Source organism: Taudactylus pleione, unplaced genomic scaffold, assembly GCF_031769625.1.
Source record: "Taudactylus pleione unplaced genomic scaffold, aTauple2 ptg000487l, whole genome shotgun sequence".
NCBI lineage: Eukaryota > Metazoa > Chordata > Amphibia > Anura > Myobatrachidae > Taudactylus > Taudactylus pleione.
In genome coordinates this window covers 3,470,001-3,486,580 of record NW_028284889.1, presented here as the reverse complement: position 1 = coordinate 3,486,580, position 16,580 = coordinate 3,470,001, and the positions used below count along the sequence as shown (strand labels likewise).

At 43.9% G+C, this 16,580-nt stretch overlaps 1 protein-coding gene across 1 annotated transcript in view; it reads right to left on the bottom strand.

The window, feature by feature from the left end:
* Nucleotides 1-16,580, bottom strand: part of TRIM37 (tripartite motif containing 37) — a 211,563-nt gene that overhangs the window by 79,556 nt on the left and 115,427 nt on the right. Inside the window, 3 exon segments of the mRNA XM_088449534.1 lie at nucleotides 2,233-2,372; nucleotides 10,929-11,126; nucleotides 13,089-13,203. Of these exon segments, the coding sequence (XP_088305660.1) occupies nucleotides 2,233-2,372; nucleotides 10,929-11,126; nucleotides 13,089-13,203 (453 nt within the window).

The following is a 16,580-nucleotide window of genomic DNA, read 5'->3' as shown; positions in this document are numbered from 1 at the left end:
AATTAGTAAAAATTTTCAAAAAAAAAAAAAAGACAAAGTCCCCCCCCCCCCAAAAGCCAAACCAGCCCCAGGCTTGCCAGCCAGTGGTGGTTTCTAAAAATACGGGGAACAAAATGTGTAGGGTCCCACCGTATTTTAGAAACCAACACCAGGGTGTAGGGACTAGTGCTGGTTTTAAATATAGGGGGCAAAAAAGATGTGGGGTACTCCCTATATTTAAGACCAGCACCAGACCAAACTGACTGTAGAGCGGCCGCTGATTGGCTCCGGCTACTGACAGTCACACCACGTGGGAACTGTCAGTAGCCGGAGCCAATCAGCAGCCCATCTACAGTCAGCGCGGCCGCTGATTGGCTCTCGGGACTGCCAGCTCCGTGGTCGTCAGCTGGCATTCGGGAGCTATGAGTATGTGTGGCAACACACATACTCATAGCTAGTCTGTGGATCGTGTAGTCGTTTTTTTTTTTTGCCAAGTACGTGGATTACTGCGGAGACCTGCGCAAGGATATAGGTGAGAATGATTTTTTTTTTTTGCAGGGCCATGTTTATGGGATATTCTATGTGGAGAAGGGGACAGATTCATCTGGTATAGATAAGTATGTGTGAATGGGTAGGTGTGTGTAATAAAGTTATACTGTCACGCTGTGTGTGTGTTTTGTCTTTTTTTAACTATTTATTTTACAGTGAAATTACAGGTGCCGCATGTCTGCTGGCACTTGTAGTTCCACAAGTGCAAAATGGCAGGCATGCTGGCACTTGTAGTTCCACTGTAAAGTACAATAGTGTTACATTATTTGGCCCGCCTATTACCCCCATACCCACCAATCCAGAGGTATGGGGATGAGCCCCAGGCTTCAGCGTAAGCCTGTGGTGCTCGGGAGAGGGGGGACCCCGACTCCCCCGAGATCACCAGCTTGCGCTGACCGACTTGGGGTGTAATGCTTTGGACGTGGAGCCCCGGTGATTGGGTCTCCGGGCTGTGGCATTACACCCCAGTCGGTTTGGTCTGGTGCTGGTCTTAAATATAGGGGGTACCCCACGTCTTTTTTGCCCCCTATATTTAAAACCAGCACTAGTCCCTGCAGCCTGGTGTTGGTTTCTAAGATACGGTGGAACCCTACACATTTTGTTCCCCGTATTTTTACAAACCACCACTGGCTGGCAAGCCTGGGGCTGGTTTGGCTTTTGGGGGGGGACCTTGTGTAATTTTTTTTGTAAATTTTATTAAAAAATTTTTACAGCTTAAAAAAAAACAAAAAAAAAACGTGAATTTTCGGGATATATTCTAGGGACCCCCCTAAGGATGTGTAGACATGGGGGATCACTATGGGTATCCCCATTTGTAACTACTGATGGAAGTCGGGGTTTCTAATAGCCGCGGCAGGGAAAAAGACCTGGCAAAGCTATTTAAAAAACAGACTTTCTTTTGCAGGCAAAAACAGGGGTACCCATAGTGATCCCCCAGGTCTGGACATCTTTAGGGGGGTCCCAGGCATATTTCCCGAAAATTCAAATTTTTTTCGTAAATGGGGTCAAGGGTCATTTTTAAAAAACAGGCATATTTTTTAATTAACTATAGCAAGTGAAATAAAGTTTAGATTTGGGGTTTAGGGGTGCAGGCTTATAAAAATTAGCCAGTACTTTTGGGAATGCCCCCTTAAAACGAAATGTTGCAAAAAAAATAAAAAATCGGGACCGCGGCTATTCAAAAACCCTGAATCTCTTCTGCAGGCAAAAACGGGGGTACCCATAGTGATCCCCGTGGTCTGGACATCTTTAGGGGGGTCCTACAATTATTTTCCAAAACTTCCCGTTTGTTTTCGCCGATCCAAGTATCGCCGGGTCCCGTTTTTCGCCTACTTTCAAATTGAATACGGGGATACGCAGGCATGCGCACGATACTTTAACGCCTGGAAAACAGGCGAAGCCAGCGTTAAGTCCGGGCCGCGTTAAGTTAACGCGGCTCGGCTCAAATTAAATACGGGCCTAGGTTTGCAAACTTTTTCTTATTAGAGACTAATAGTTGAATATTACATGTTCAATGATTTTTATACTTATCTATGCAATAATATAAAATTATATGGAATATATTAATGCTAAAGTAAAAGTTTAGGTGATTGCGAGTCAGTGTGTACTCAAAGCTGGATGAAGCAAGCAGGTGTACAGGCCTTCTTTTCATTACTACATAAAATACTCAGTTATCATATAGTGACTACTAGCCTCTCTACTCACATAGTTTCTTCATCAATATCATTTTCTTCTGTGTTGCTGGTGGCAGTGGAGCTAGCAGAGGAACAGCTGCCCTCTAAATGGTTCACTTCATCATCCCCAACCAGATCTACATCCAAATCTCCATCAGAGAGATCCTGCTGCTAACAAAAACACACAGTTAATGGGCTGGTGTCAGCTAAACAGCATCACAATCCACTAAGTTAAACAAATACAATTAATTTCAAAAGTATTACATAGACAACAAAATGTCTGAGTTAAAATATCAGTAAGTTATTATATACGGAATCAGTATGAAATACCGATGGACGGGATGCCGGCTGTCAGTGCACTGACAGCGGCATCCCGAAGGTTCAAAATCCCGACAGGGAAACGGTGAGTACTGTTCCCCTGTTCTATTTACCCCCTAACCCTCCTTTCCTGTACCCTAAAACTAACCCTCCCTAGCCTGCACCCTAACCCAGTCGGAAAGTGCCTAAACTTAACCCTCCCCCCCCCTTAGCGCGTAACTCTAAACCCCCCAAGTGGTGTCTGAAGCTAACCTCCCCTGACCGGAGCCTAACCGTAAACTCCCCCCTCCCACAGCCTAACACTAACAACCCCCAGGGTGCCTAAACCCAAGTATTCCTCCCCTCCGCAGCTGTTACTTTTTGCGGTGTCCTTATTTTGGGATGCAGTCTGCCGGGATCCCGACATCGGCATCCCGAGCCATGTCGGGATTTCGGCCCCGGTGTTCGTGATTCCGATGCCGGGATTCCGGCAGATGGCATCCCACTTATCGTGATGCTCACTGCATCCCTTACATACACAGTAACAGTTAAACAGTATGTTTTTTTTTAAGCAAACTTTTTTTTCATTGAAAAAAGACCAAACAAATCAAAATGGGATACAAACAGATAGAAAAGATATATGAATAAACAAAAAATATTCCATTTTGGGATAATACAAACAAAATTATTGTATATATAGGTCACAGCAATATTAAACAATAGCATATTAAAAAAAAAAGCAAGAAAGTAGGAAAAAAAAAAAAAAGATACCGGGAGAGGGAAAATCAGAAGAGAAGAGATACCAAGCGGAGGGGAAAGGAAGGAAGGATGATAAAGGGAATTAATATTTTGTTATCAGAGGGGACAAATGGATATACCTGTTAGTGATCACATGTTGAGATATATTTGAATTAAAGAGGAGCAGACACGGATGAAGTGTGTAACCCATTATAGTTAGCCTATAATAAAGAATCTTTGAACTCCAACTATGGGAGCCAAGTGGCAGTAAAATCAGTAGGTTTTCCCCTAGAAAATGTAGTAGTCTAATCTCATGAACCAATCTTTAACGGAGGGAAGATAGATTTCCATAAGACTGGTATGACAGCCTTAGCTGCATTATTTAAATGCCTTAATAGAGAATTCTTATGGGAAGCTGTGGAAGTTGTTGTAATGTTCAACAGCCAGAACCCAGGGTCTTTAGGGACTTCCCCTACGAGGATTGATTTGATGCACTAAAAAACATTCAACCAAAATGAAGCTAGGGAAAGACAATCCCACCATATATGGAGGAGACTACTGGGAGCAGAATTACATCTCCAGCAATTCTCTTACACAAAATGTACCCACAGGTTACAAAGTACAGGATATCTATACCAGCGGGAGAGAACTTTGTAAAGGGTTTCCAGTGTGGCTATAAATGACGAACTGGCAAAAGTGTTGTTAAAAACAATCTCCCAATCCTGTCGGTCTACAGACAGTTCCTTGGACTTCATGCTTGGTTTGCGCTCTAACATGCACTGTCAAGTGTGGGACCTTATATAGACAGGTATATGCCTTTCAAAATCATGTTCAAACAACTGAATTTACCACAGATAGACTCCAATTAAGCTGTAAGAACATCAAGGATGATCAGTGGAAACAGGATGCACCTGAGCTCAATTTTGAGCTTTATAGCAAAGACTGTGAATACTTATGTACATGTGATTTCTTAGTTTTGTTTTTTTTTATTAAATTTGCAAAAATCTCAAAAAAACTTTTTACACGTTGTCATTATGGGGTATTGTGTGTAGAATTTTGAGGAAAAAAATGAATTTATTCCATTTTGGCATAGGACTGTAACAAAAAAAAGGTGGAAAAAGTGAAGCGCTGTGAGTAATTTCCAGATGCTCTGTATGTCAGTAATATTACATCAACAAGTTACAATAGGTCACTAATATTACACCAGTAAGTTATTACTGTATATAACAATGATAAAGCCAAACAAGATATAACGTTCACTGTAATAATGGGCAGTATAATATGCCAGTGATAATACTTAGCAAGAACTAAAATATTGCCCAGTAGAATGCAATAAGCCAGGGATAATGTGAAGCAAGAAGTAATATACAAAGATCGATGTCAAGTAAAATTATGCAAATTCTAATGTGCAATAGGATGTAATAGCTGGTAATAAATGCCCTGCATAGTAAAGTATACCAGCAATATACCAGGAGTATACCAGAACAACATGCAAGGGATGACATCTGGTAGATGTAATATAGCAGTGGCAATGCTCATTGTGCAGTGAAAATATGCTAGAATGGAGAATAACTTGCTACACTGTGTTATGCAGACAAAAAAACTGTGCAGTTTTAGCATGCAAGGAGGCTAAGCTGTCAGCAGCTACTATAGGCTGTGCAATTTGCTGCATTACAGCAGGCACGCCGTGCTAATAGCTATATTACAGCAGACAGGCTGTGCTATTAGCAGTGTTACCGCAGGAAGTCACGTGACAGAATGCTTGCTCTTCATAAGCCACTCAGTCCTATATCCTCCCAGCTCTACCTCGGATAGTTTATGGATCTTTCTTATCTGCAGCCTGCCCCAAACTCGAACTGAAACGACTGTTATTTCTTCTTGGTATAGTACTTTCTAGCTAATAATGACCTGATCTGTGCCTCACCCTTACTATTACCCTTTTGTGATAAGACTACACTGCCTGAAACCTAGGTCCTGGTGGCATTCAAGCATGACTGGCTCTACGGAAATGTGGTTGTTGTAAGTGAAGTGCTCTCAAACACGCCCTGAAGACTTATCACACGTAGGTAGTTCTGTAACACCCAGATGACAGCAGTACCCAACAGGCCTTGAATAATCAAAGCCTCTGGTTTGAAGGGAGGATGACTGGGAACATCTAGGGGGTCCACCTAAAGAGCAGAACAAAAGATCCTACCCTTTCTTGCTCCCAGGTCCTAGCTTGTAGTGAAAACTATTTACAGCTTGGGGATGTGCTGCTTCAGAGATGGTAGCCTGGTACCCACAAGGAATGGGGCCATTTGTTTTCCACAACCAGGAAGATGAAAATAGCTCTTGAAGAAAAAAATAAATTGACTGCATCTATCCAGGGTAGGAAACTGGAGATTATCTTTAAATCTGATTTCCTTGACTCCATGTCAGCATACACAATGGGGCTAAACCATCACTCTTTCAGAGTTGGGACAGGAAAGAAGAAATACCTGGAGAGTATATAGGACATCTCCTTGGTTTCTATGTCATTTCATTCTCCCAAAATTGTACAATAAAGTTAGCATAACGTATTAGTAATAATTGAATTTAGATTTTACAGGAAACTGCCATAAGGGAGTCCTATTCCACCATGGCAGCATACAGATGGGGTGATGCCAAAGATGAACTTGGCTTAGGATGGGCACCATATCTACATCAACTGAAGAGCCTCTACAAAGTCTACATTCATCGAGAGCATCTAACACTAAACTCTCTAGTCCCATTGTGCTAAAGGTGGGAAACAGACAAATATGGTCTTTGATGCTTATAAAAATCTCCCATATTCATTAGCAGCAAGCATTTTATGCAGCAGTGCTCCTTTGAGAATACATACTGACAATCCATTATCAAGACCGTCTTGAAGAAAGTCTAGTATTGAACTAAGATTGCATGGCCCTATCATCCTTTCAGTGCACAACCTCTTAAGCAAATCCCAAATTATCTAGCATAATTTGTTTGTAGATGGTTTCCTTGAGTAGAAATTACTTTTCCTGAAAAATTCCTGGTGTTTTAAGAGTCTCCACTCAAAAGACATGCCATCAGTTTCCAATATCTTGGGTTTGGACGGTATATCTGACCTTTCTGGATTTGGGACCTGATTCAGACCTGCTCGCTAGATGCGATCGCTCGCACCCAGCATATGCAAATTCAGCTAAGTGACGGCATGGCAAGCGCTCGCTCAGAAAGACAGACACACCCACTTTGTTTTGGCGAGTGATCACTTTGTCTCTATAGACGCCCTTTAGCTTATGTAGAGACGCCCACTAGCACACGTCATCTCCAGGAAGTGTATTAAAACATTGGTACATCGAGGACCATCAGAAGCGATCACATCGCTTGTGGTTGCCTTACCCTACCGCAAGCACTGCGAGGACTTCAGTGTAAAAAACAGGCATGTGACGTTTACTATAACGCTGGCTGTTAATTACACACGCCTCTGAAACGGCGTGGAAACACTCAGGCACGCCTGCGTTCGCACCTCCACTCCCCCGTTATTAGAGTCCTGCCCGTTACCACCCACAAACGGCCTCTACCGTCACTCATTACACTGGGCTGTCTTTGCTGTGCGAGCGAGCGGATTCCGATCGCTCCGAGTAGTTCGCGCACGCACAGAACGAAGCGTACGCATGCGCGGTCGCTAACCATCGGCCGCGAACGAACAAGTGGCCGCTTGCGAGCGGCTCTCAATGAACTCCTTGGTCTGGACCTGGGTGAAGTGGAAGGAATCATGGATTTTTCACCAAGAGTTGCAATGCCTGTGAAAAAAATTCCCTGCATGGCTATAGAAGGAAAGAACCATTTTCTTTAGTACTTTCATAAGTATGGGTGGAAACAAATAACCCAGACTTATTTGCCACTAATGAAAAGGCATAATACAGTTTCTTCTTTTTTGTCTGTGAACCTGGCAAAATATCTTGGTCACACTGACATTCTCTGTCTACTTGCAGAAGACCACACCCTTTTACAATCTCAAGAATATTTGAATGTTCATACCCATTCTTTTGGTTCATACCCATTGGTTTGGTCTCATTGCAGAGAGAACCCAATGAATGTTTTAAAATGGTACTTGTGTATTTTACATACACAAGTACCGAAAGTTGTCCCCACCTAAAGAAGAAAATTATCCCCTCGCGGGCTCGCTGCACTCGCCACGCTTCGGGCTCAGTGGCTTGCTACGCTCCCCACAAGGTTATATTCCCCCTCTATGCCCACTTGAATGGTAAGGAATGACGCCGGACACTGGGAATGACACTGGACAGGATTCTCTCCATGAAGGGGATTTAGACATTACCATGCTTGATAATAATGAGTGTAGGACACTTTGGTTCTCTCTGCAATGAGTCCGTAAAGTACACACGTACCAAAAATACTAATATAAAAACAGGACCTCATATTGCTTGTCTCTGCTAAATGATCTGGCATACTTTTCTCATCATGCCCCCTGCTGGTTAATATAGAATACACAAGCAACTTTGTCTGAGCGGACCAAAGCTGGGTACACATTTGAAAATCAGCAAACAACGCAATGCTAGTTCCGATATCCCTTGAACTCCAGGATAAACGATATATATAGCGCATACACACTGTGCAATCTTCCAAACGATATATTGTGAGTCGTTTGGTCGTTAACTATATGAGGTTAACATATAGCCTGGTCGTCCGATAGTGTGTACAAATTGCACGATTTGCGAAAAATCGTTAATGAGATCCTCAGATTGAGCAGAATGTAGGGGTGATCAGAAGATGGATCAGACGACGATACGGGAGCGCGCATACACACTCAGTCTGAATCGGGCAAATTGTTCAATATATCGTTAATGTATACCCAGCTTAAGACATGGTGACAACAGCTCTTTATTGAAAATGTAAAAAGCTCTTGTATGTTGCTTCCATCTCCTTTACGTTTGAGGTCAAAGTTGCTATATCTTCTTGCTACTGACCTTGTACTATTAGATATACACAAGGTGCACCCCATCATTGCTTTCTGGCAGCTCTTGTAGTAACAATGCATTTGTAATCTGCAAACTACCTGCCTTTTGTCAAGTTTTTGTTTGTTACCCACCATGGTAGTATTTTGTTTTTCTAACTATTACTTTTAGAGGAATGAAAAAACAACTAATATATTAGTTTAAACTGCGCTTTGGTGGACCATATCACACTCAAACTGCAAACACAATTGTATAACGTTATTTATTTATAAAAAAGTTTTCATAACACACATAAAAAACTGGTTCTTGTTTAAGAAGCGGTACATAACGTGCGCTGATACCGCTTCTGGGCTTCATAAATCTCCCCCAATGTGTTTTAGCGACTTCAGGGTCTGCTTAGCCTGGCATAAATGCCAAACAGAAGAGTGAAAAATTGGCTCTTTGAGGAAGATCACTTATTCTTCCAGGCACAGAAACTGTGCCTGGAAGAATAATTACTGTGGCCCTTTCACAGAATGGTGTAACTGTAGTGTTCACAGCTGGAAAACAAAAAATTCCCCTGGGTGAATGGCTTAAGGCCTTAAAATCATTATGAAGTTCAAAAGCATTGTCTGGATCTGTCCTTTCCTTTAGTACCAATTCATACAAAGAGATAATCTAGGGAAAGACTGTACAACAGGATAACTAGTAAAAAAAAGTGTGCACCAAACATGCACAATCTAAGCAAAACTTATTTGCCTTTTCTCACTGAAAACTAAATAGAATTTGGATTAAACGAAGAGGTAGAGTGTGTAATGTCTTTTTAGTGTTTCTAGGAATACATTTCTGTAGAGTCACTGGGAATTGCAAGTTGATGATCTCTCAGTATGACAGAATACAAAATGATTTATTGTCTCAGCAGCCAAACTATTTTTTGAGCTCACTCTTTCTAACAATAGCTGATAGCCCGTCAATCAATAAATAGGTTTATTGTCATTAACAAGTTCACATACATGAATTGCCAATGAAACACATAAGCAAGTCATCTTCAATCATAAAACAATACAATTTACCTAAAAAAAACACACCAGCTCAGTGCACTATTATTATTCAACCAATTTTTAACAGCTGGGAAAAACAATTTTTTATAATATTGAGGCACTTTATTTGAGAGCAACATATTAATATCAGTAAGTATTCTCTGAGCCATCCTTAAAATCCTCTTCAAAAAGATTTTTTGGACACTTGGTAACTTCAGTACAATCATGCACTCCTCCCAGTCCTGAAGCACCCTCTCCAAGGATCTTCACTTGGCAGTTGGCCGTTCCCTTACCACACAACAATAACATACTGCAGGTCAGAACACTCTCCACAATAGAGCCATAAAAATGTACAAGAGTCTCCCTACACATGCCTGATGCCTACATTTTTCTCAGAAGAAATAACCATTGCTGGGTCATTTTTATCTAAGAACTCAGGGCTTTATTCAGAGGCAGCCGTAAGGTCTACGACCGCACGGCCGCCTCGATGTTTGTCCAGTGCGCATGCGCGCGAGGGAGCCGGCTCCTTCGTGCGCATGCGTGAGACCCGCTACGACCGACAGCGCCGGTCGTAGCGGGTCTCTTTCCAAAGGGGACGAGCTGTCGATGTTGATTGGGGGGGGGGGCAGCCGGGGGGGTGGCAGCCCAAACGGCAGGCGTTCCCATGGGAACGCCTGCCGTTTGGGGGAGGCCCCACTGACATCACTAGTGATGTCAGTGGAGAGCTTCCGGCTCTGACAGAGCCAGAAGCTCTCCGGGGCTTACGACAAGTGAGACCCTACCCTAGGGTCTCGTCTTAAGCCCCGATGGTCGCGATGGTCTAAGATCATCGCAACCATCACCCTAGCGGTCGTTAGAGCTGCGGGTGTAAACCCACAGCCTAACGACCGAAACAGAGGCGGCCGGTCAGGATGCAAGTGGCCGCCCAGTTTCTGAGCGACCGCTTGCATCCTCCAACCGCCTCTGAATGACCAGGACAAATCATCAAGTGCCAGGATTTTGATACTTCAATTAACCGATGGTCACTTACACGATGCTGTGATACTCTGCAGAGCTGACTAAATGTGTCGCTGGAATGTCATTCAAATAGCATTAATGCACCAGATACAGGGCTTTCCTGTTGGTTTGAAAGGGGAACCCTTCTCTCCCGATCATAACTTCGACCTGAACTCCTGACCCGTTTGCACCACATGTGCCAGTGGCTAAGACGTATAAATGCTACAGCATTATCCGGACAGGATCACCATTGATCAAAATGTTATTGTAATCTATTATTTTCTAAAGCTTAAGTCTTCATAACACATTAAGCGAAAAAACATCCTCTGTTGCTTGCGTCTGTCATCTTGCCATTTGCTCTGTATCAATACAATAGTAGTCTACTTTTAAGAAGAGGACTGAAATAGTGAGAGCTCTCATATATTTTACCAAACAACCACCTTCAATGTGGTTAAGAAATGGTGCAAGACTTTCTTGAAGCAAACTAAAATGAATATTGATACTTCGGTTATATTAGATGCTAACTTGTGTTGTACTATATACCTTTAAACTTTTCCTTTATTTTATGTTTTTCAAATTCATATGTAATGATCAGATTTATAATAAAAACACATCAGTTTCTGTCATAACATAACATTAATCTAATACTTTGAACTCTATGTTAGTGCACTTTCTAGTTCTTCCTTAAAGAATAGATGTTAAGTGAATGAGGAGACACTTACATTAAACACATCATGAAGGATTTTGTCCTCATCCTCCTCAGCCTCTCTTGGAGTAGATAAAGAAGTAATGCTCTCAAGATTTACTTCTGCCTTTTTGGCCCTGGCATCAGAGCTTTCATCATTCTGTGGGCTTAGATGACTGTCTGGTGAAGATATACCTCTAGATTTCTGGTTCCTTGACAGTTCAATAGCAAGTCTCTGTAGAACATAGACAGAAGAGATCAGATTAAAGGAACAAACTGATATCTTGGTCCGGCATTCCAATTAATGTATAATACCTACAGCCGTTGCCCTCGGCTCACAGAGAGCCAAAAAATATCCTGACTAAAGTGAAATACACTGAAACATCGCTATTCCTAACCATGGAGTTGTGCGTTATTAACCGCTGAGTGCCGCACCTCTACCGGACTCTATATATACTTTTATGTTTGAAAATCATGTTACAAAATTTCCCAGTAACTACAAAATATTTTTCGACTGTAACATACCTTGCACCATATTGAGTGCAAACTGCACATTAGCAGCTGTCCACACTCCACTCAAGTTGGCATATGATACAGAACAGCCGACATATATTCTAGTTCCTGAAAAAGGATGGACCAAGTGGCGTGTGTCCGGGCCTGGGGTCTGGCCAATAGCAGGCAGATGCCTGCCAAGTTATAAAAGGCATTTCTGGGTTGCAAATTCAACGGGTGTGTGAATCATACACACTCCACTCAAGGTGTGCACTGTAAGGTATTGTACAGTAGAACTATTTTGTAGTTACTAGAAAATTTCAGACCGACAGCTTATTTTATCATTGTCAATAATGGAATACAGTCAATATCTTGGTGGCCGCGATGCTGGCACTGATATTACCTGCGCCAGAATCCCAACACCTACCACAATCTCAGCGCTATCCTCCTGACCGCCGAGATACCGAAGGTAGTGGGGTGGGGGGGAGGGTTAGGGTGCGGCACTAAGGGGAAGGTTAGGTTCAGGCACTAGGGGGGGGGGAAGGTTAGGGTAAGGCATCAAAGAGGGAGGGTTAGGGTTGGGAGAGGGTTCGGTATCGGAATTCTGACAACCGGGATCTCGACTGCCGGCATCCCATACTGATTCCATCAATGATAGTTCCAAAACAACCTCACTCACAACCCCATTACACCGGCAATATTAGTGCTTGTAACCCACTATTGAAAATAATAAACTGTGGGGTTGGGACAGCCATTAATATTGTACCTAGGGGTGGCCTGAGACCGATATTCTCCCATGGCTCAAAGAAAACTTGGACAAACTAAATGCATACTATGGCGGGGAACTCCATTAGCAGCAGTAAATTACCGCACGCTAATTGATCCTCAGGGGCTATCCAATTAGCCCCAAAGCACGGCCGCATTGGGGATTTCTTTTGGGACCACAGCAGACTCTGAAAACAAAATCATAGATAATTAGCCTGTTTTCTGGAAGCCTCCAGCAAAAACACATAGGTCCGCGAACTTATCATGGATTCTAGGTTGGGCTATTCAATTCAGGCAGATCCTGGAGCTATTCAATTGACGCGCTGTTAAGTCAGACTAAAGGATTTCTGCTTGCACCCTCCTGAGGTGAGAGCAAAAATCTGACAGTGCCGGACACGATGCTGCTTTCCAGCTTATCGCGGCGCTAACAGCCCCACAGCCGGCACTTTAGTCAGAGAATGCATGTCAGAGTGACTAAACACCTAGCTTAAGGCACAGTAACCGGCATTCTCCAACGTAAAACTTAACACCGCGGTCAATTGAACAGCTACGGGAACTCCTTCCTGGGGCCATTCAACACTGCTGAATTGCTATGTGTTTTCAGCCGAGAACAGAATTTTACGTGGGGAAAAAACAGGCTCTAATTGAATTACCCGAAGCTAAAAGAAAAAAAAAAAAAAGAAAAAGAAACAGCAAAAATCCTGCTTTTCATCCCCTGAAAAATTATCGTGCTAAACTGAAGACCTCCCTATGTGTGACTTGATTCACCTAGTAATATTATTTGGCTAACATACAGTACAATGCAAATTAGAAGAATGGTTTATTTACACCGTATATTAGTACAATAAGTACACCAAAACCATACATTCCCACACATGCTGACAAAACGTATTATGTTACCACAAAGAAACATAACACTGCAGAAAAACTAGTAACTTACTTCCTTCAGGTTGTTTATTTGTTGCACATAGCTGGTCTGGGCTGCCTCCAGCTGGGAGATGTACCAGTTCTGATCCCGACTCTTCTGAAAGAATGTAGGAGAACGAACCTGGAACCTTCAGAAGGAATAAAAATATGTAGTCTACTATTCCATGACTTTCAGAAGTAGCACTCAAGCTGGATAGAAGGTCAAAATCTTTAGAAGGCATATAATTACTATTATTACTCCTGAACATCATGCTGCAAAGTTAACCTGACAAGCATAATTTACAGAGAATAAAAGACGGGGAGAAAAGATGAATCCACTCATTATAAAATAGCACAGCAAACATTACATAAGAGGAGACGACAGTTATGAAAGTTCTATCCCTGCTTATGTAACTTTTACATTATCAGCACACAAAAGTCTTAAGGTGCGTACACACGGGACGACTGCACGACGATAAGAATGATAACGATCGTTATCTGATCGTTCTACAAGTGTTGGATGATTGTTATGGTACATCCAACACATGCATTAACCTATAACGACCCGCGATTAACGATCGTGGGTCCCTATAGTAAACAGGCTAACATGGACGAAATTGACCATGTATGCTGGTTTTCCCGGGCGACGAACGAGGGTCAATAATGACCATTCGTGCCTGCGCATCGACCATTATTTGGTTGTTTGCAGGGCCATTAAAGTGTACGATTTGAACGATAACTATAAGATCCTTATTGTTATCGTTTAAATCGTTCACTTTATCTGAACGTGTGTACAGCTAGTTTGGGGTAAGAATTCCATGTAACACCTCTGTAAGCACCCATAGAGAAGGTGGCATTTTCATATATATTAAAGAGAAAGCTAAGAGAAACATTTCATATTTCCTTTTACAAAAATATGCTTTCAGTCACATTATGTAGCTAAAAATAAGATGGCTTCTGTATCAGGGACACCATGAAATGCTAATTCTGCCAAAGTAAGGCATTAAGTGGGTCTGAGATCATTGTTTTCTCCACAAGAGTCACAAATAATTGCATAACAGCTAGGACTGAAGAATGCAAATGACCCTTTTATCTCATGAAAGTCATGTATACAGAACACAATCAGCAAAAGCCTTGGAGATTTGTCACTACAGAGCTAACAGCACTGGCAGAACTATAATCCTGGCATTTCATTACATAAATGGCCACAAGACGGAATTTGGAATCTGTATAACCATACCATCACTCCCATTTTATGAAAAATGTCTCACATTCTCCCTCTGCAGGCGCACACGCAGGGGGGGGGTTACCGAGGACCCAGAAACACCCCCTACCTGCCGAGTCAACAATAAGGCACCTAGCGGCACTGGGAGTGGATGTAAGTCTGTTTACATTTGGCCACTGGCGCTTATAATTGGCTGTCGGTCCGCGCCATATTCCAAATGCCACAGGGGTATCCAGATGGGAAGGGTGCACTCTTCAGCATGCCGATGCGGCGGGGCGAGTGCTGAGGGGCAGGGCTACGTGAAGGGGCTGTGTGTAGAGATGCTGGTGAAGGGGCTGTGTATATGCAGATCAGATGGTGAGGGGCTGTGTGTGCACATATGGTGAGGGGCTGTATGTACTATGTATGCAGATGATGAGGGGCTGTGTCTGCACAGATGGTGAGGGGCTGTGTGTGTGTACAGATGATGAGGGGCTGTGTGTGTGTACAGATGGTGAGGGGCTGTGTGTGTGTACAGATGGTGAGGGGCTGTGTGTGTACAGATGGTGAGGGGCTGTGTGTGTACAGATGATGAGGGGCTGTGTGTGTGCAGATGATGAGGGGCTGTGTGTGTGCAGATGATGAGGGGCTGTGTGTGTGCAGATGATGAGGGGCTGTGTGTGTACAGATGATGAGGGGCTGTGTGTGTGTGTACAGATGATGAGGGGCTGTGTGTGTGTGCAGATGATTAGGGGTTGTGTGTACAGATGGTGAGGGGCTGTGTGTGTGTACAGATGATGAGGCGCTGTGTGTGTGTACAGATGATGAGGGGCTGTGTGTGTGTACAGATGATGAGGGGCTGTGTGTGTGTACAGATGATGAGGGGCTGTGTGTGTGTGCAGATGATTAGGGGTTGTGTGTGTGTGCAGATGATTAGGGGTTGTGTGTGTGTGTGTGCAGATGATGAGAGGCTGTGTGTGTGCAGATGATGAGGGGCTGTGTGTGTGCAGATGGTGAGGGGCTGTGTGTGTGCAGATGGTGAGGGGCTGTGTGTGTGCAGATGGTGAGGGGCTGTGTGTGTGTACAGATGATGAGGGGCTGTGTGTGTGTACAGATGATGAGGGGCTGTGTGTGTGTACAGATGATGAGGGCCTGTGTGTGTGTACAGATGATGAGGGGCTGTGTGTGTGTACAGATGATGAGGGGCTGTGTGTGTGTACAGATGATGAGGGGCTGTGTGTGTGCGCAGATGGTGAGGGGCTGTGTGTGCACAGATGGTGAGGGGCTGTGTGTGCACAGATGGTGAGGGGCTGTGTGTGTGCACAGATGGTGAGGGGCTGTGTCTGCACAGATGGTGAGGGGCTGTGTCTGCACAGATGGTGAGGGGCTGTGTCTGCACAGATGGTGAGGGGCTGTGTCTGCACAGATGGTGAGGGGTTGTGTGTGTGTGTGTGTGTGTGTGTGTGCAGATGATGAGGGGCTGTGTGTGTGCAGATGATGAGGGGCTGTGTGTGTGCAGATGATGAGGGGCTGTGTGTGTACAGATGGTGAGGGGCTGTGTGTGTACAGATGGTGAGGGGCTGTGTGTGTACAGATGGTGAGGGGCTGTGTGTGTACAGATGATGAGGGGCTGTGTGTGTACAGATGATGAGGGGCTGTGTGTGTGCAGATGATGAGGGGCTGTGTGTGTGCAGATGATGAGGGGCTGTGTGTGTGTACAGATGATGAGGGGCTGTGTGTGTGTACAGATGATGAGGGGCTGTGTGTGTGTACAGATGATGAGGGGCTGTGTGTGTGCAGATGGTGAGGGGTTGTGTGTGTGTACAGATGGTGAGGGGTTGTGTGTGTGTACAGATGGTGAGGGGTTGTGTGTGTGTACAGATGGTGAGGGGTTGTGTGTGTGTACAGATGATGAGGGGCTGTGTGTGTACAGATGATGATGGGCTGTGTGTGTACAGATGATGATGGGCTGTGTGTGTACAGATGATGATGGGCTGTGTGTGTACAGATGATGATGGGCTGTGTGTGTGTGTACAGATGATGAGGGGCTGTGTGTGTGTGTACAGATGATGAGGGGCTGTGTGTGTGTGTACAGATGATGAGGGGCTGTGTGTGTGTGTACAGATGATGAGGGGCTGTGTGTGTGTACAGATGATGAGGGGCTGTGTGTGTGTGTACAGATGATGAGGGGCTGTGTGTGTGTGTGTGTACAGATGATGAGGGGCTGTGTGTGTGTACAGATGATGAGGGGCTGTGTGTGTGTGTACAGATGATGAGGGGCTGTGTGTGTGTGTGCAGATGATTAGGGGTTGTGTGTGTGTG